Genomic DNA, 21,521 nt, shown 5'->3' on the forward strand with positions numbered 1-21,521 from the left:
TTAACTTCTTCTGAATCTTTATTACAAGATATTAGACTACTGTACAAATCAGTGAGATAATAGTACAGCACAGTACAACATACGTCATATTAAGACTGTTCTGGAGGATAGTCATTCAAAGTGGTATAGGAGGTGTTCTAGAATACACAAGATCATCTTCAGAACATTGCCATGCATGCATGATTCAATTTCTGCCATGCATCAGTTGGTAATTCAGTGGTAAGAAAAAGCCCTGAACAATGGCAACAACAGAAGAATAACAAAATTTGTACAATTAAACGTATAGAAAGCACAACATAAGCAACCATGTTGTCTGGTTATCCCTCCTGATATTTGGCACACGTGATAATGCGCAATGCAATAGAAATAGTTCATAAATAGGGAGTGTGTACATTTATATTTAACAATCCAGACTTTAGGCCTTTTGGTGCCTTACAAACAAGTGATGTACAGTACTGTATAATGTGTATACATGACTCTATAGATGCAAAGGATGGTAACAAAAACTGATCAGGCGACATCAAAATTTATAAGAAGTAAAAAAAAAGGAAAAGATCACTTCATTAATTCTGTCATCGTAATTCTCTCCATACAAAAATCTCCCTCCGTTTTTCCCTCAGGCCTTGAGCACTGCAAAATACTTCTCCAAAGGGTTAATAAATAAGGTCTCTTTATACAGACACATTACGTTAGATTACAACAAACCATTTCACTGCTTCTTTTCTCCGCTGTGCAACAAAACGTTAGCCTGGTCTCAGATCTGTTCGTGCCATCTTGCCAGGTCCATATCACGACCAATTGTCACACCAAAAATGACAATTCCAAAAGGAGTTGACAAGAGAGCAGAAACCGACTGGCACAGAACAGAACGTGGGGCTGCAGATGTAGGGATCTTAATTTGAGCCAGTTTGCTACAGCAGGAAAATAATCTTGCAGCAACAGGAAATGTGAATTATTATGTGGATCATAATTAATGGACATTTGTAGGGTTTGATGCATTTCTCATAAGGGAAATCATGCCTGAAATTTCAAAGTGGAAATGACTAACTTCAGATGCCTTTTTAAACCTCACATACACTACAAGTTTTACTGCAACAGGGTGATCAAATTAAGATCCTACATCTGTACCATTTCTTATTTACAAGTTATTTATATTATTTATTTGTTTGCACTCGTCATCAGAAGAATCAAGAGCAGAAAGAATGGTAATGTAATATCATATGGTTTGATTGATATAAGAGTGTGTGTGTGTGCTTTAGTTTATAAGATAATTTCTATAGTTTGTTCCCTGATTTCTGCGTTTGTTCGACAGCATTGTCTTCCTCCATCAGCATCCTCTCCTGGTCACATGGTTTAGACCCTCCTCCTTGAGAACTATCCCCCTCCGGCAGGGTTTTGATCCATCCCTATTCTAATACACCTAATGCTACGAATGAGCTGCTACCCAGGACCATGAAAAGACAGTTTTCAGACTGCTACATTTGTTGGTCAACCTGCTTAGGAGTTATATACGACCAATAATTGACTAGTGTAAAATGTGTAGGGCTGAAGCAAAAGCCTGCTGCTCACCATGTAGCTCTCTGGGTAGAAGGCTGGTCATCCCCCGTTTTAGACAAGCTCTATGGGCGTAAACCCTGGCAGACATTCACCTGGGCGTCTGTATCCATCACCGTCTCGGTCTCCGTGTCCGTCTCCATCTCTTGTCTTGGCTGCTTCCCCATCCTGCCAGTATAAGTCCCAGGAGATCACCATCATGAGGACTGGGAGAGGGTCTAGAAGTGCTTGCTGCCATATGGGATGAAGGTGCTTATATATAGTGTTTTTGGATTAAAACTGTTGATTTCGAATAGAAAATGAGAATCAATGTCTTTCGGGGGGGGGGGGGGGGCAGGGGTGGTGTGTTTAAGCCTCCGTCTGTGTTTTCTCTGTCCCGTTTTTCTGCGCCTCGTCAACGCCGCTCTCATCCTCGATGACTGTGAAGAACACGAGGGAGATGATGAGGAGGAGGCGGTTTGGCACATTATCACATCTAAGAATCTAATCTTTAACTGGTATGAATACACGGAACTCATGCACTAGGCAACAGCACTGCACGGAAGTAGAAAGAGAGAAAGACAAAGAGAAAGATGGTGTGTGTGCATTTGCGCATGTGATACATGAGTTGTATGTAACACACACATACACACACACACACACACACACACACACAAGAATAAGGCACATACAGAATACATTCTACAATCCTATAGAATCCCACCATGTGGAAAATTCAGTGGAACAGCATGACAACACTTAGCCAAGTAAAACTCAAATCCACGAACATTTGTTCTATTATTTGAGTGCTGAAATACATCGTTTAAAAAAATAAAAACTACATTTTATGTGACGTCTGAGCTCCTGTCCGCACACACTAGTCGCCGGTCAACTCCGTGATGTCAAGTACATTGTGGAGTTGAGTTTTACACATGGACCTAGAGGCATTTCACAGCAGAACGCACGCACTGCGCATCCAAACTTGTGTTGCAATGCGAACAGAATTCTTAAAAACGATTACCCCCATACGATATTCATCAGAATAAACTTCCCATTGAATTGCCGATAGCCTACCATTATTTCCCATCCAATGTTGAGTATATGGACAATGGAGACACAACTGAAAATACTTTGGTCATGGTTACCTCGTTTGCTTCTGCCTATCTGTCCAAGTTTGGGCGGGCGTTTGCCCCCCTGCGAGCCGCTGAAGAAGTTGTTGGTGTCTTGGAGGCGACAGGTGAAGGAAAGGTGTCCCTCATCGTCCTCATTTCCATAATGACTCATTTCGTCTTGTAGTACTTCCGACATTTCCAACTGCGTCTCAATAACCAACCAAGGTGCACAAACCAAAATATGACGCTCTGCTCGACCTTAGGACCACTACCGTGGCGTTATAACAGCCTGTAACCGCTTATAACGCGGGAGAAAAACGATATAACCTAGGCTACTATCTGGCTGTCCAGTCCTGCTGTCTGTTTACCTCGAAGGCATGTGTCTCCTCTAGTGCGCAACCAAACGGATTGATCCAAATATATTCCTCAATTTCACCTTCCGGAAAGCTTCGGCAACATTATTCAAATTTTCCAATGGGTTCCGCCGTGCGTATTGCTTTGGAAATGCCGGGAGCATGTAGATATTGCTGCGGTGCTACGCCTTATTCTATGATTTCGAGCGGCTAGACCGTCGCACGGAAAATCTAAAGAAGAAATGCAAATTAGGGAGAGATGCAAAACACGGCTCTCAGGGAAACGAGGCAGTGGGAGGGAGCGAGAGAGAGAGAGACAGAGAGAGACAGACCTGAGCGTCTTCTGCAGCCCATATCAGATACAGAACAGAGAAGATTCCAGTTTGTCCTGACAGGCTGATGTTCCATCTGCCCTCTGGGATCTAGCTGAAATCCAAAGGACACTAGAATAGTATTTTACTGGAAGACTAAATATTGAGATATTTTTTATTCAATATTATTGCATGTTCATCAACCTATTAAAGGAACAAAAGCAGGATAATTCTCATCTTTTTAATTCTCACATTTAAAAAGGAAATTTAAGTCCAATATAGGCTTTTTCTCCAGAGAATTTTAAAGATATTTTTGGCTGATTTTAAAGTCTAATGTTGAGTTGATGTATAGGTCCAGTCACTGTATTTTGCCCAATATTGTCTGATGGTCTATCAACCTGGACTTAGGGGTAGTCGTGTCATAGTAAATGCAAATCCGGGACACTCCAATTAGTATGATGTGATACCTTTCGTATGGTATGTATTAATTTAGGGATGTCCATCATCCATTTCATATATTTGATATTTTACGAATTATAATTCATATGATATGTTGCAAATTGCAATTCATACAATATGTTATGAATTTGCAAAAAGGTATGATATGTAACGAATTCAATGTTTTTGTGATTAATGATAGCTTGGTGGTTAACACTACTGTTAGGGTTAGGGATTAAGGTTAGGGTTAGGCGTTAGGTTAAAGGGTTAATGTTAGGCTTAGGGAAAGGGTTAGCTAAAAAGTAGTGAGTAGTTGCTAATTAGCTAAAATGCTAAAGTTTAAGTTCAAACCTTTGGGTTGCCATACATTTGCATTATACACCCACCCATCCACACTGACCAACCACCCAACTTTCGTTTTTTGAGCTAACTGTCTTATGTATCCATACCAAATGTAACATATCATACTCATTTGAGTGTCTCGTAATGACATTTACTATGTTACGTCTAGTCTATGAGACCAGGCTGATTTTTTTTCTAGCTGGCATGCCTTGTAATGCCTGTGTTACAGCAGTGTTGTTATGGATACACCCACCTAGTAGACAAGCATGAAGCCTCACCAGAGCATGGCAGTGTTTTCATATGATCAGACAGACAGGCGGTCAGTCTTTGATCCAAGGAGCACAGCCATGTATATACAGGACCTGGTTCTGTTTCTCACCCTAAAAACCATGAAGGCTACCTAAGCTGAATTGGGACATAATGCCCCTTAAGACTTTTACACCTATAATTTGTTTTGTTGTTCTGTTCTGAATTCCCATATGTGACCCAATTCAGGAAACTAGGCGGATGTTGTAAGTCACGACTTCACAGAAGACCTGTTTGAACATAAACATTTTATTTTATTTTTTAAATCAAAATGTGTTTTTTGGCAGGAATGCCTTCTCGAACATGTGAACGTTCATGTGCCTTATCAAACTTGTATGTCATCTGTAAATACGAATACAATTGTTAAATTGCGAGCCTAGTTGGTTTAGCCACAGAAAAAGTGAGCAACCTTCCAGCTAGCCGTGATTGGCAGAGATAATAAGTGGACTGGACATGCTGAGAGAAGAGTTTGTATTGGTCTGCCATAGAGCATGCATCTGTCTATTGGAGCTGATCAGTATGTTGAGGTAAGTGTCAAACACATTTTTTTTAAATAATGTATTGCGTAGTAAAATTGCATAAACCTAATTTCAAGTTAAAGTGTACTGTTAGCTATATTAGTTTGAATCCCCGAGCTGACAAGGTACAAATCTGTCGTTCTGCCCCTGAACGAGGCAGTTAACCCACTGTTCCTAGGCCGTCATTGAAAATAAGAATTTGTTCTTAACTGACTTGCCTAGTTAAATAAAGGTCAAATAGAAATAAAAAAGATAGTCTAGCTAGCTACATTTTCAGATATTACACATTTCTAATTTTGACATTTGCTTGAGCAATGTAAACTCACTCACTTTTGTACATCGCCTTGGTCCGTACAATTGACCTTATTTTAGCTCCCCAAAAACGTAATACTTCCAGATCAACTGTAATGTCAATACCATTGTAAAGCACAATTTCTGCACGTTTCTGCATGATTCAAGAAGGCAATGAGCCCCGTCGGGTCTTTTTTTTAAATGGCGGGTGGGGAAGCGAAACTAATGGGTGATAGTGAGAAGGAGAGATGTTGTGTGGGACAATTGCTTCTTTTTTTTACACTCGATCTGTCCAACTTATCGCCTCTAAAAATGTAAATAAAACACTATAATTTGAATCAGGTTTTTAGGGCGGTGCTAAAGTGATCTTAGAAGTAAACAGCGGCTTTGAGAATGATGATCGCATGCAATGATGACACAAAATGACTAGGTATCCCCCCGTTACGCCCGTCACTGTCCATTTCTTGTTTTTAAAGGATGAGAGAAGTGCTACACCTGGTGGAGAGAGATTGTAAGACATAAATAGTAGCTTTATGCGTGCTGTACGTTACGGCATGACACGTCACGATGTAACGGAGGGTCAGTTCTCAACTTTTCTCCAATACTGTAGAGCCATTACCATGTCGATCAACGCTTGAATAGAAACATAGTTCAAACCCCCGATTTTGAGGTCAACACAGTCGCTACAGCCCCATTAGTTTTCTTTGTAGCCTCGTTTGAATGTTGCGGTTGCGCACATTTGTACGGAATGGGGTGAGTTTACGTTAGTTATAGCCATTGAACCTGGTTGGTTAGCTACCTGCAGATTCATGCAGGGTAGTAACGTCATGAGTTGTGATTATAGTCCATTGATACTCTAGCTAGCTAGCTACATGTCTTAACAAAAGACTCCACTCTAATTTTGACAAAGTATTTTCAAGTTAGTGTACTGTTAGCTAGCTAGCTGACGTTAGTTGGCTGGTTCGCTAACTAACGTTACGTCATGCATTGGGATTCATTGTTTACCAAGCTAGCTATCTAGCTACATTTCTTAACAAAAGACTCTCGTCTTAGTTTGCTAGAGCACAGAATAACTGATGGATTTTTGATCACTCAACACCCGTTAAATATGTCCAGTGTCAGTAAACGTTGGCAACAAAGCATAATTAAATTCTTGCCAGCAGCACTGTTAAGGTCACCAATGCTCTAGATAAAATAAAAACTGCCTAACCAGCTCTGATAGTGGCAGTAAAATGGTCAGAGTGGGGTGTTCTCTCATCATGTGTCTGGAAGTAGCTAGCTGGCTGGTAGCCAGTTAGATTGGGTGCTTGACTGTCGTTATGAGGTCAGAGCTTTCGGAACAACCCTACGGTGCATGTACACTAGATAGCGATAAATTGCAGCGTGCCGCTTGTGACGTTATCAGGGATATTATACTTTAGTAATCCACAATGACCTGGTGATGTAAAAGTCAAATAATTACATTGTCTTCCATATTCCTACAAATACATTGTAACTGGATATTCCTTCAAAACGATTGCCTACAGTTAACATTTGGGCACTGCAAGGTTGGGTGACCAGGGGTATCTGGGACTGCCTCCGGGAGGAATTCAGGTGTGTGAAGGCTACCTGTGTCCTGGACAAGGAGGGGATCTGCAGCTTGCCGACGTGTTCCAGAGGAGAAGTCTGCTGCTCTGCAGGATGTTTCAAGGATTGGGTCCAACAACGCAGCAAGAGAGGCTATCCGTGTGCGGGAGATCTTCACCTCCTACTTGTTCGAAGAGGGTGCTGTTCCCTGGCAACACCATAGACTACACTATGCACAACGAAAGGCTCTTTTAAGAGACATTCACATTGCAATAAGAGTATTCTTCCATTTACTTAGCTATGACAACTGCATTTATTCAATTCCCAGTTTCTCTCCTTTTGATTTCTATTTCTCAGGTGAGGGTGCTGTTTAGGTAAGGGTGTGATGTCTGTACAAAAACAAAGCAGGCTATTTTAAAATCACCCATATTGAAAAAGTGTAGAACATTTAGGCACCCTATAACCCACACCTACACACTGATGTAGCAATCTGATTGATGGATTGTGTTGTGCAGAAGCAGGCTCAGGTGTATAACTGTGGCTCCTTCCACCGTAAAAGAATAGGCAAGAGGTCCAACCAAGGAGAATAGTAAGACACTTCATTATTTCTAGAAGTACACTATATTGTTTGTCCTCATGTGTCCATTCATGTTTTTCAGCATGTCCACTTAGTGTGGACACCAGATGAGGCCACACACAGAGATTCCTGTTGAACACTGTCTCTTTACCTTGTTTTCTCAATAACAGTCTCTCTCCTTCACTTCACCCCTCTCTCCTCTACTCCCTAAATCCTGTAGGTCATATCAGCTGTGTCGGTGAACCCCTCCCGCATCCGAACTGGCTACATAGAGGGCACAGCATGATCGGAGGTGAGGTCAACAGGAAGTATTGTTAAAGAGATGTTTTACATTGAAATACAGATAAAGATGCAGTAGTCCCAGAGTTAATGATCCAAGGTCAGTTTTGCAATTCACCTCCTGATTATTATGATGATTAACAATGTTAGAATAAAAACTAAAAAGGCTTAAACATGCTCTCTCTCTCCCCCTCCATCGGTCTCTCGTCTGCAGATACGTTTTGATGTGAGAGAGGATGCCAACCCTCAGTCCCATCATCTCCACCTCACACTGTTTAAAGATAATCTTCAAGCTAACTAGATACACTGTGTAATTGTGATGAACTGAGAGGATATTTGGGTAGCACTGTGATTCTTTGAGCATATGCTGCCTTCCCTGCTCCTATGTCCTTAACTCTTTCCTTTTCTGTCTTGTATACCTCTCTCGCTACCTCCTCGTTCTTCCTCTGTTTTATAATGCACAACAGATGTGCATTGAAGTACAGATTGAACTTGTATTTATAATATTACAAATATAATATTTATAATGCATGTATTTATAACACTTGGATAATGAAGTGTTTCACATTCTCTACTGGTTGAAATTAAGTCTCTCAATAGATTAAATAATACACCTATCTTGTGTTTATCAGATCAATGCAGATGAAGGACGTTAGACATTGAGATGAACCGGTTTTAGAGTATTTACATCATGCATAGGAAGTGCAGTGTACTGTTTTTTAAATTCTATCTCTGTATATATGTTTTACAAATCAGCCTTTAACTAGTTAAATCCTGTTTGTAGTCTATTGGTTACAATGTGTAACCATTGATGTGCCAGGACCAAGATTGGTAAACGCTGTTGAAGTGTATAATTGTAATACATACATGCAGACACAGCATAATTCAAAGACTGGAATTTGGATATGACTGAAAAATAATCTCAAAGACATTCATACCTGAATTTCCCCTTTATTTGCCAAGGTAGAGTACATGATCAGTGAATATATTAAAATGTACAGGTTACAATGTGGGGATCTCATGCATGGTAATAACTACATGTATATACAACTTGCATCCTTGGCACAAAGTTATATTATATTGTACTCAATCCATAGGCTTCATTAATGTCATTCAGACTGTTTTGAAGTTGATACAACTAGCTATGATAGCTGAGGTTCATAGCTAGGTTCTGACCTAATACGTATACCAAATGTTTGGGTCCATACACAGATCGGCTAGATAGCTAGCTACACATCCACAGGCATACAGGTATTTTTATCCTCCACTGCACAATAAGCAAGAACATAGCTAACTACGTTATTTCATCTATCTGCATTGCATGGCAAATATCAGCCAGGCAAGCTTACAAAATCGTACATTCAATTTGCAGTAAATGCTTTAGCTAGCTAGATTCTTTACATCCACTGTTAGGCTAGACAGATGAAATTCTTAACAACACTTTTTTCGGACAAAAACTAGTTCATTGCATCCGCCATGGAGCCCAGTTTCATAATATTACAATATGTCCCAGCTGCTTGCCATAATTTTGAAGCAATCACAAAAAGACAGGCCTTATTTTAGGGCATTTTTCACCCTGCCAGCTCCTATTAGTTCTATTGAGCACCGTGGAACCAACTTGCCTTCCGAACATTCTATTCCCAGCCCATTGTTCTACGTCACAATGCCTGCTTCGCTATTGCTGGCACTGAGACCTGCCCACATTGAACTTGGAGGCTTACCTCAGGTGATTCATTATTAAAAAGGTTACAACTACTTTGTGAGCAAGCTCACTGTTCGCCTGGGTACACATTTTTGTGACCCACTGAGTTAATGATGACTGGCGCATAGACATCAAATGTTAAACATTCTATGGTCATGGTTAACCATATTCTTTTCAGAAAAAGGTGTAAACCTGAACAAAAGGCATATCGCTGTCCTCTTTTTCAAGATGTGGCCGATTTAAACAGCCAGAAGACATTTCTTAAATTAAGAAAAAAACTTCTTTTTTTTTTTACGATTTGTTGTTTCTAAATGGCTGCTGGGGAATTTGATATGCGTCTAAATATGTTTGTTCGTATGCATCAAATTGAGTGAATGCTACGCAGTTTCACTGAGTTGCAAACCAAATGGATAGGTCTAGCTCATTGATTTGCAGATCTGATGCAGTTGCTACCTCAGATTATGAACCTAACAATTGTTACGAATGAGTAATGTAGTACCCACAGAAGGCCACAGGGAGGAGCAAGAGAGCTATAAACCCATACTGTTTTTTGCCTTAAAAACCCTAACCCTAAACCCTAACCCTGATTTGTAACACAATGCACCTATAGCTGTAATGGTACCATTTTTCTAACCCTAAACTTAACCCTAACCCTGATTGACATAATATAGCAGGCAACAAAATCCTATATGTCCCATGATATATATATATATATCGTCTTAGGCCTGTGTTGGTTTTGGGAGAGAAAAAATATATATATATAATAGCAAGTTTTGAAACCCGGACAAATAATCACTAGTCAGATGCGCAAACCTCAACTCTAGTATACATGCATTATGTGACCATCTTAATACCTCATTTAACAATAACAGAAAACACAAAAGACTGCCTCTCCAACAGCCTGCGAAAAATTAAATTAAATGCAACCCTCGCAGTTAACAAATGAACTTGCACGAGAAGACAGAGTGATCGCTGCCACTGACAGCATGAGCTTTTGGCAGGGCTTGTTGAGTTGGCTACTTGTGCGAGAAGACAGAGCGGCTAGATTATGTTGGTTGATGAATTTGACAATGAGAATGTGACAATGAATATAATACGAAAAGTAAACTGCCTGTAGCTCAGGCCCTGAAGCCAGGATATGCATATAGTTGGTACCATTGAAAAGAGAACACTGTGAAGTTTGTAGAAATGTTAAAATAATGCTATAATAATATAGCACACTAGATATGGTAGGAGATAATCCAAAGAAAAACCAACCATAATTGTTTTATTGAGAGAGAGAGACCATCCTCTTAGAAATGCAAGAGAAAGGACATATTGAAAATCAGCTCCCTGGATGCAATTCCAATGGCTTCCACAAGGTGTCGGTAGTCTATGTTAATGGTTTCAGGCTTGTTACTTCAAAAACAAATAAGAAATAACGGTTTTAGTAGAAGGACACAGTCTTGGAAATGTGTGTTTGCGATCGCCTTGAAGGAATTACACACCTGCTAAAATCGATTTCCTATTGAACATACTTCTTTCCAAAATAAATATTGTAGTTTGATTAGATTTTAGGGTATTTGAGGAGTAAATAGAAATGTATTTTGACTTGTTGAAACAAAGTTTAGGGGTAGATTTTCGGATTCCTTTCTCTGCAAGTTGAACGGGTGGATTACTCAAAATCGATGGCGCCAACTAACAGAGTTTTTGGGATATAAAGAAGGATTTTATCTAACAAAACAACACTATGTTATAGCTGGGACCCTTTGGATGACAAATTAGAGGAAGATTTTCAAACAGTATGTGAGTATTTAATCGTTATATGTGAATGTATGAAACCTGTGCCGGTGGAAAAATATTTGAATGTGGGGCGCTGTCCTCAAACAATTGCATGGCATGTTTTAGCTGTAGTAGCTACTGTATAACAGACAGTGCAGTTATATCAACATGAATTTAAGCTTTCAGCCGATATAAGACACTTATGTGTACCTACATTTTTAAAATCCATAATATTTATGATTATTTATTTCAATTGCGCTCCCTCCAGTTTCACCGGAAGTTCTCCGGCTAGCTGGACACCGATCCTCAAACCTACAGACAAACTTCAATGCCATACAACTCTCCTTCCGTGGCCTCCAACTACTCTTAAATGCAAGTAAACTAAATGCATGCTCTTCAACCGATCGCTGCCCGCAAAAATAAATCTAGAATCGGCTTTCTATTTCGCAACAAAGCATCCTTCACTCATGCTGCCGAACATACCCACATACCCACGTAAAACTGACTATCCTACCGATCCTCGACTTCGGCGATGTCATTTACAAAATAGCCTCCAACACTCTACTCAGTAAATTGGATGTAGTCTATCACAGTGCCATCTGTTTTGTCACCAAAGCCCCATATTCTACCCACCACTGGAACCTGTATGCTCTCGTTGGTTGGCCCTCGCTTCATATTCGTCGCCAAACCCACTGGCTCCAGGTTATCTATAAGTCTTTGCTAGGTAAAGCCCCGCCTTATCTCAGCTCACTGGTCACCATAGCAGCACCCACCCATAGCACGGGTAGCCCGTAGCACCCCCAAATCCAACTCCTCTTTTGGCCGCCTTTCCTTCCAGTTCTTTGCTGCCAATGACTGGAACGAATTGCAAAAATCACTGAAGCTGGAGACTCATATCTGACTCACTAACTTTAAACATCAGCTGTCAGAGCAGCTTACAGATCATTGCACCTGTACACAGCCCATCTGTAAATAGCCCACCTAACTATCTCATCCCCATATTGTTTTTTTTGTTGCTTCTTTGCATCCCAGTATCTCTACTTGCACATTCATCTTCTGCACATCTATCCCTTCAGTGTTTAATTCCTAAATTGTAATTATTTCGCCACTATGGCCGATTTATTGCCTTACCTCCCTAATCTTACTTCATTTGCACACGCTGTATATATACTTTTTCTATTGTGTTATTGACTGTAAATTAATCTGTTAAAAATGCTGTTTCGGTCCTTCCTCTTGCATTAGCAGTGTAGAAAGGGACAGAAAAAAGCGTGTGCGGGAGTTCTTCTGTGAGAACGAAGTGGTGTGGGAGCTGGGGGGCTGTCAGCTATAGTATGCAGTCAATAGCGATAACGCCCGGGGCATTCGTTTTGCATAATATAGGATATATAGGGTAGCCGTACCGGTCGCCATATTATAGAATGCAAAACCAAAGATACGCCCCCGCACGTCCATATGGGCTTTAGAGACGCCTGGCGCTGGCGCGTTGCCTCCAGAGGAGCCGGTGCAGGTATGTAGCCTAGTATTTCTTTTGTGTAATCTCAATCAACCCGAAATCTGTTCCTTTTGAATGACCTTAATGTTTTCCCCAACAGGACTCAGTGTTTGTGTTCTTGCAGATTATATGTTTCAAGGCGCAAAACATGCATTGCCTGATGCACACTGCCGGGTGCACCCTGACACCTCTCTGGAGTGAGCAACACATCAGCAGTTGTATCATTTGCATATCTTCAGTGGTCCACTGCTATTGATTGTACACATAGGCACAAACAACGTAGCTCAATGGGATTCTCCTTATGACATTATCAGTAGGATACAGGAACTGATCATCGGAGTTAGGGCGTATCGGTATGAAGTAAAGTTTGCCGTTTGCGCCATTCTACCCCGGCCGAAGGACAATGCTACCACTAAACGTGTAGTTAAGGAAACAAAACAGCTTTTGGGGCATCTGTCACATGAAAACGATGGTGTCATTTATTTTAGAACTAATAGATAATTAATGAGGCACTCACAACCCAATCACACACTTTATAGCAGTGACCAGCTTCATCTGAATTGTCACGGTAAGGGTAGGCTTTTTGATTATTTGCAGCGTTTTTTGTTTCATTACATGAGGTAGGTTAGTCAGTTTTTTTCTATTTTCTTTGCATTTTCTTTACATTGATTTGAGGTTTTATTGTGCTATCCGGTGTTCATGTTCCTTGTTGTTTTCCAAACATTGAAATGCCCCAAATCTCTTCGTTCATGTGATGCCCGTTCACTTGAATATGAGAACTGCTGCACTTTGTCAATTTATGAAACGTTTACAAACATTGTTTATTGGCTTCTGCTGTGTTTTTGCCAACCATTAAAATGCACCAAATTGCCTCATTCTTGTGATGACATTCACTTGAATTAGTGCAACTTCTGACAGGCCTATAGTGTAAGACATATTGCTATCAGTGCAATCCTTGACTGCATTTTTCCCCATCGGGTTTACAACACAAGCATGCTACCCCCCCCCCCCCCCCCCCCTCCATGTGATTTCTGAAATTCTCCCAACCATAAACATTAATAAATATGCCTGTATGTCTGGCTAAGAATGAACAAGGCACCCTGACTATATGTTAGATTGCAGATATCTTTGGATGGTTGTAAAACCGTGTATCTAAGCTACTCGGGATGTGGTCGACCGTCAATTTTACTTCATGAGAAAGTTTTGTTATAGTGTTATATAAGTTGGTGATATTGCATGCTAATAGCATGCCTAATGAAATGCATGCACTTGCGTGCAGTCGGTTTCAACTCGAGCAAATCAAATGCATGTATCTGATTGGCTACCGTTTCCAGGTGGGAAACTTCCCGATGACGTGCCCTCTGGTCCTTGCCATCCTGCTATCCAGGTTCCTTGGGACGTCCATATCCATTGAATTTGAGGGTTAATGTTAGCAAAGACAGGAGGTTTCTTTATGGGCATCCCACTTAAAAGTGTCAATATGAGGTGACTGAATTAATGTTCAGGATTATTGATAATCGTTATTGAAATAGTAATGAAGTATCATTTCAATACATGCACATGAATACAGGTAATAATACAAATTAAGGGTCATTCATTCACAGTAATCAGTTCAAAACTATTTCTGTAGCTGTGCAATAGCTCAGTTGAAGTCGGAAGTTTACATACACTTAGGTTGGAGTCATTACAACTAATTTTTCAACCACTCCACAAATTTCTTGTTAACAAACTTGTTTTGGCAAGTCGGTTAGGACATCTACTTTGTGCATGACACAAGTCATTTTTCCAACAATTGTTTAGACAGATTATTTCACTTATAATTCACTGTATCACAATTCCAGTGGGTCAGAAGTTTACATACACTAAGTTGACTGTGCCCTTAAACAGCTTGGAAAATTCCAGAAAATGATGTCATGGCTTTAGAAGCTTCTGATAGGCTAGTTGACATCATTTGAGTCAATTGGAGGTGTACCTGTGGATGTATTTCAAGGCCTACCTTCAAACTCAGTGCCTCTTTGCTTGACATCATGGGAAAATTAAAAGAAATCAGCCAAGACCTCAGAAAACAAATTGTAGACATCCACAAGTCTGGTTCATCCTTGGGAGCAATTTCCAAATGCCTGAAGGTACCACGTTCATCTGTACAAACAATAGTAGGCAAGTATAAACACCACGGGACCACGCAGCCGTCATACCGCTCAGAAGGAGATGCGTTCTGTCTCCTAGAGATGAATGCACTTTGGTGTGAGAAGTGCAAATCAATCCCAGAACAACAGTAAAGGACCTTGTGAAGATGCTGGAGCAAACAGGTACAAAAGTATCTATATCCACAGTAAAACAAGTCCTATATCGACATAACCTGAAAGGCCGCTCAAGGAAGAAGCCACTGCTCCAAAACCGCCATACAAAAGCCGACTACGATTTCCAACTGCACATGGGGACAAAGATCGTACTTTTTGGAGAAATGTCCTCTGGTCTGATGAAACAAAAATATAACGGTTTGGCCACAATGACCATCGTTATGTTTGGAGGAAAAGGTGGAGGCTTGCAAGCCGAAGAACACCATCCCAACCATGAATTACGGGGGTGGCAGCATCATGTTGTGGGAGTGCTTTGCTATACAGGAGGGACTGGTGCACTTCAAAGTATATGGCATAATGAGGAAGGAAAATATGTGGATATATTGAAGCAACATCTCAAGACATCAGTCAGGAAGTTAAAGCTTGCTCGCAAATGGGTCTTCCAAATGGACAATGGCCCCAAGCATACTTCCAAAGTTGTAGCAAAATGGCTTAAGGACAACAAAGTCAAGGTATTGGAGTGGCCATCACATAGCCCTGATTTTCCTACAGAAAATGTGTGGGCAGAACTGAAATTGCGTGTGCGAGCAAGGAGGCCTACAAACCTGATTCAGTTACACTAGCTCTGTCAGGAGTTGGCCAAAATTCACCCAAAATATTGTGGGAAGCTGGTAGAATTGCTACCCAAAACGTTTGACCCAAGTTAAACAATTTAAAGGCAATGCTACCAAATACTAATTGAGTGCATGTAAACTTCTGACCCACTGGGAATGTGATGAAAGAAATTAAAGATGCAATAGACCATTCTCTCTACTATTATTCTGACATTTCACATTCTTAAAATAAAGTGGTGATCCTAACTGGCCTAAGACAGGGAATTCTTAGTAGGATTAAATGTCAGGAATCGTGAAAAACCGAGTTTAAATGTATTTGGCCAAGGGGTATGTAAACTTCCGACTTCAACTGTACATACTTAATTAAACACAAATATATATATATATATATATATATATATATATATATATATATATATATATATATACACACAGTCTTTTAAAAGAGTATGATTAGGGGGTGGGAATGGGAAGGTGGGAGTTGGCTCTTAAAAGAGCCTTTGTTTTGGGTTTGGGAGAGCAACAGAGGTTCATATATTAGAATGCAAATCTAATCAAATGACTGAAGTTACATTTTATAAACGGGCATTCAAGTTTAACAAAGAGTTACCTTGTAGGCTCCCTGTCTCATATCACTTTCCTGCCAGTCCTAAAGCAGCTACATTGTATTGACACAGAGTTATATATTATAACAAACACAATTCTATGAAATACAGTCACAGCTGGTATTTTATCCACGTAACTTAAATTGGCTATCTGCTCATCCACTTCATCCACACTGGTCCAGAACCCACCATATTTTCCCATATCTACAGTAATCTGTTGTTTTTTTACTGACTCCCTGAAGGTCTTTTTGATTTTGTCTATCTTGTTTCTCTTTAAGTGCCTGCAGTCTAGTCTCTCTTATTTTGAACATGCGCTCACAATATATGGCTCTCTGTCCTTTAACTGATGCCCTAGATGTTTCAAGGACCTTAGCTTTCCTCTCAGGACCTAAGCTAGCCAACCATTCCCAAGAATGGTATCTCTAATACTATTATGCTTGTCCTAATCTTTAATCTTATTCATTCATAAATCCCTCTCACATGCAACATTAGTTTTTGGAGCATTCTGCTCATCAGATACATTGTCATACCATCCATGCTTTAGGTGATCTGCGGTCAACCTACAGCACACTTTCACTAGACTAGCAAAAATTTGCTCTCGAGCTTATTTTGTCATGTCATCAAACTCTTCTGATTCTTGTGCTATGAGTTTGTTGAAGATGGGTCCCCTGTGGACGTCTACGTCATCAAACAAAGTGGCCTCGCCTCTAATGAAGGTGCTGCTGTCTGCCTGCCGCTCTGTGAGCTTTATAACAAGCATACTGTACTTGTTCATTGCAAGAATCTTTTTTTCCAAGAACTCTCCAGAATGGTTCTGTAACCTGTTTGGACTTAATGCCCTACATCCCGCATTGAACTGAATGACATTCAGATCAGCAGGAACGGCTTGAACTAACCTGTTTCCATTTTGGATGAGTCTCGTGAAGTCCAACAAGTCATTGTAGAGATAGTAAACACAGTTCATTCTTAAAAAACAACAACTGTCAAAAAATGTCTATACCTGTCACGGTTTTCTTCCGTCGAAGGAGAGGAGGACCAAAATGCAGCGTGGTTAGAGTTCATGGTTTTTAATATGAGAAACTCAACATGAACACAATAACAAAAACAACAAACGTGGCAAAACCCGAAACAGACCTATCTGGTGCAGAGAACACAAAGACAGGAAACAATCACCCACAAAGTACCCACAGAATATGGCTGCCTAAATATGGTTCCCAATCAGAGACAATGATAGATAGCTGCCTCTAATTGAGAACCAATCTAGGCAAGCATAGACATACAATACACCTAGAAAGGAAACAGCCCCATAAACATACAAAACCCCTAGACAAGAAAAAACACATACATCACCCATGTCACACCCTGACCTAACCAAAATAACAAGGAAAACAAATAATACTAAGGTCAGGGTGTGACAGTACTCCCCCCCCAAAGGTGTGGACTCCCGGCCGCACACCTAAACCTATAGGGGAGGGTCTGGGTGGGCGTCTGTCCATGGTGGCGGCTCTGGTGCTGGACGTGGACCCCACCACACCATAGTCTTTGTCCGCTTTAGTCTCCTAGGAACGGCGACCCTCGCCGTCAACCTAGGATTGGCAACCCTACTAAATGGCCCCACTGGACTGAGGGGCAGCTCCGGACTGAGGGGCAACTCCGGACTGAGGGGCAGCTCGGGACTGAAGGGCAGCTCCGGACTGAAGGGCAGCTCCGGACTGGTTGACGACTCTGGAAGATCCTGGCTGACTGGCGGCTCTGGCGGATCCTGGCAGACTGGCGGCTCTGGCGGCTCCTGGCAGACTGGCAGCTCTGGCGGCTCCTGGCAGACTGGCGGCTCTGGCGGCTCCTGGCAGACTGGCAGCTCTGGCGGCTCTAGCAGCTCTGGACAGGTGGGAGACTCTAGCAGCTCTGGACAGGCGGGAGACTCTAGCAGCTCTGGACAGGCGGGAGACTCTAGCAGCTCTGGACAGGCGGGAGACTCTAGCAGCTCTGGACAGGCGGGAGACTCTAGCAGCTCTGGACAGGCGGGAGACTCTAGCAGCTCTGGACAGGCGGGAGACTCTAGCAGCTCTGGACAGGCGGGAGACTAGCGGCGCTGGAGAGACGGAAGAATCTGACGGCGCTGGACAGGCGGGAGACTCTAGCGGCGCTGGACAGGCGGGAGACTCTAGCGGCGCTGGAGAGATGGAAGAATCTGACAGCGCTGGAGAGATGGCTCTAGCAGCGCTGGACAGGCGAGGCGCACTGTAGGCCTGGTGCATGGTGCCGGCGCTGGTGGTACTGGGCCGAGTACACGCACCTCAGGGCGAGTGCGGTGAGGAGGAACAGGGAGTACTGGGCTCTGGACACGCACAGGAAACCTGGTGCGGGGGGCTGCCACCGGAGGGCTGGTGCGTGTAGGTGGCACTGGATAGACCGGACCGTGCAGGCGAACCGGGGACATCATGCGTAAGGCTGGTGCCATGTATGCCGGCCCAAGGAGACGCACTGAAGACCAGATGCATAGAGCCGGCTTCATGGCACCTGTCTCGATGCCCACTCTAGCCCGGCCGATACGAGGAGCTGGTATGTATCGCACCGGGCTATGTACCCACACTGGGGACACCGTGCGCTCCACAGCATAACACGGTGCCTGCCCGGTCCCTCTCGCTCTCCGGTAAGCACAGGAAGTTGGCACAGGTCTCCTACCTGGCTTCGCCATACTTCCTGTGTGACCCCCCCCCCCCCCCCAATAATATTTTGGGGCGGCCTCCGGGCTTCCAGCCCTGCTTCCGTGCTGCCTTCTCAAACCGCCGCCTCTCCGCTTTGGCTGCCTCCAGCTCTGCCTTGGGGCGGCGATATTCCCCCGGCTGCGTCCAGGGTCCATCTCCACCCAGTATCTCCTCCCAAGTCCAATAGTCCTGATTGCGCTGCTCCTCCTGCCGCTGCCTGTCACGCTGCTTGGTCCTGTACTGATGGGTGATTCTGTCACAGTTTTCTGAGGACCAAAATGAGAGGAGGACCAAAATGCAGCGTGGTTAGAGTTCATGGTTTTTAATAAGAGAAACCCAACATGAACACAATAACAAAAACAACAAACGTGGAAAAACCCGAAAACAACAGTTCTCTGGTGCAGAGAACCCAAAGACAGGAAATAATCACCCACAAAGTACCCACAGAATATGGCTGCCTAAATATGGTTCCCAATCAGAGACAACGATAGACAGCTGCCTCTAATTGAGAACCAATCTAGGCAACCATAGACATACAATATACCTAGAAAGGAAACAGCCCCATAAACATACAAAACCCCTAGACAAGGAAAAACACATACATCACCCATGTCACACCCTGACCTAACCAAAATAACAAGGTCTTTAAGAATACTAAGGTCAGGGTGTGACAATACCTAAGGTCACTGAATAAAGTGTATATCCTTACTGAAATAGCAATTACACAGAAATGCTTGAAAGAAAATATTTGCTAGATTATTTAATCAATTACAATCATAAAATAAAACATTTACAGCATAACAATTAAACTGATGGTTCAAAAACACCATAGATTTAATTAAGTATTTAAAAACCCTTTCTTTACATAGGTAACATTATTTGAGCTCCCCCCGTTAATCAGGATAATCTCTTCTTTCTAATTATGTAAGGCTGGGCAGTGTATCTCGTTGTCATCGATCGCTAGCCACGAAATACTTTTTGCCCTTGGAATGCTGAACTCCCCCCATTGTTTTCCTGTGGAAGAGGCATGCTGGTATATTTCACCAAATATCTCTCAATGTTTAAATGTAGATTCTTTTTCAAGTAGGACACCATTTTAATCAGGAAAATCTCTTCTTTATAATTATGTAAGGCTGGGCAGTGTATCTCATTGTCATTGATTGCTGGGCCAAAAATAATCCTTAGTTGCAGTTTGTTTTCTACTTCCTCCTCATGCAGACATAAGCACAGTTGACACCATAGAGGTGCGTATGTTTACTTTCTACACAAGTTGGGGGTTTTCAGCATCGTCCTAAGAACAAATTGTAGTGGTAATATGAAAAGGGATACCTTTTCTTGTACCATTTAGGCAAAATGGAAATCTAAGCATAATTCCAGTCAAAATAGGCTCTGTGAACGTTTGATTCAATTCATTTGCCATGGGCTCGTGCTAGTGTTCCAGCTTAGCCAACATTCTATTGCCGTTTTCAGCCTTGAGGGAATTTGGACTCGTTCTATTGTCCAGCCTATCAGTGTCTCACAAGGTGACAGCCTGGTTTGCTGGTTGTTTCAGTAGTCCATAAAACATTAAACAACCAGAATTACAAGTTCATACTCATGTCACAACACCCATAAAGCTAGCCAGCTAGCTGGCAAATGTTAGCTAGTCAGTTAGCTTGCTAAATCACGATTTTTGTAAATGAACTTTATGATTAAAAAAATTGCATAATCATTTGTCTCTACATTAACTAACATATTCCTGTCAACTGTACATTTTTTGCATGATTCGTTATGACATAATCACTAACCCATCCTAGTATTTTGTTAACCATCTTTGCTGAAGAAAGTTTCCAGTGTATCATGATACACTTGCACAGGATGCAGCATGGTGAAACACCGCTTCCCATTCATTTCAAGTCAAGGAAAGCAATGAGAAGCGGAGAGGGCGGGGCACCTTTGGGCGGTGAGAAGGTGGCGTGGAAGGCAGTGAAAAAGATAAACTTTTCCCAACTTTATGCAAATCACCAGGGGCGACCGCTGGGCAATGACCAATCATATTGAGTAGTTCCATGCCGAATTTGATGCCATGCGACCAAGGCTGGAGACTTTCTCCAGCAAAGATGGCTGACAAAAATACTTGGATTGAAGCAAATGTAAGTGATCGAACGGATCAACCCTTAAAGAGATGGGTGGGGCTAAGGCTTAAGAGAGTGTCAACAATGCTGAATGGATGTAGACAAAGAAGGACACTCCAATAGTAGTACCAAAAACGTTGAAAGACGATTTAATCAAAAGTGAGTTTACAAGTTGATCAACTTTCAAAGCAGAATGACTTTCCCATTGTTTCCTCAAATACAGTGTGTGATATACTATTTGTAGCTCTGAGTCTCTACTTTTATCCAATGTAAAAAACAGAAATTCAAATGTTTCTACATAAGACCGAATCCAGGTGGTGAGTCACATATTTTCACACACACTCACACTCAGGGCCAGGTTGAGTCCACTCTATTGGGAGACGACAATTTTCAACCCTTTTGTTATGGCAAGCCTAAAAAGAATCTGTGGTAAAATTGTGCTTAACAAGTCACATAAGTTGCATGGACTCACTCTGTGTGCAATAATAGTGTTTAACATGATTTTTGAATGACTACCTCATCGCTGTACCCCACACATACAATTATCTGTAAGGTCCCATGAGCAGCGAATTTCAGACACAGATTCAACCACAAAGTCC

At 41.8% G+C, this 21,521-nt stretch overlaps 1 protein-coding gene across 1 annotated transcript; it reads right to left on the reverse strand.

The window, feature by feature from the left end:
• Positions 1–3,216, reverse strand: LOC115145321 (calcium/calmodulin-dependent protein kinase II inhibitor 2-like). Its single transcript, XM_065026474.1, has 2 exons — positions 2,679–3,216; positions 1–1,973 (listed from the first exon to the last, which is right to left on the reverse strand). The coding sequence occupies exons 1-2, from the start codon at positions 2,839–2,841 to the stop codon at positions 1,903–1,905; spliced, it is 234 nt and encodes a 77-aa protein (XP_064882546.1). The 5' UTR covers positions 2,842–3,216; the 3' UTR covers positions 1–1,902.
• Positions 3,217–21,521: the final 18,305 nt, after the last annotated feature.

This window comes from Oncorhynchus nerka, linkage group LG2 (genome assembly GCF_034236695.1).
Source record: "Oncorhynchus nerka isolate Pitt River linkage group LG2, Oner_Uvic_2.0, whole genome shotgun sequence".
NCBI lineage: Eukaryota > Metazoa > Chordata > Actinopteri > Salmoniformes > Salmonidae > Oncorhynchus > Oncorhynchus nerka.

What these genes read in the sequence shown, in the direction of transcription:
- LOC115145321 (XM_065026474.1), bottom strand. Translation starts at nt 2,841, where the DNA reads ATGTCGGAAGTACTACAAGACGAAATGAGTCATTATGGAAATGAGGAC. An exon ending in GATAGGCAGAAGCAAACGAG is followed by an intron (nt 1,974 to 2,678) that starts GTAACCATGACC and finishes TGTTCTTCACAG; the next exon opens with TCATCGAGGATGAGAGCGGC.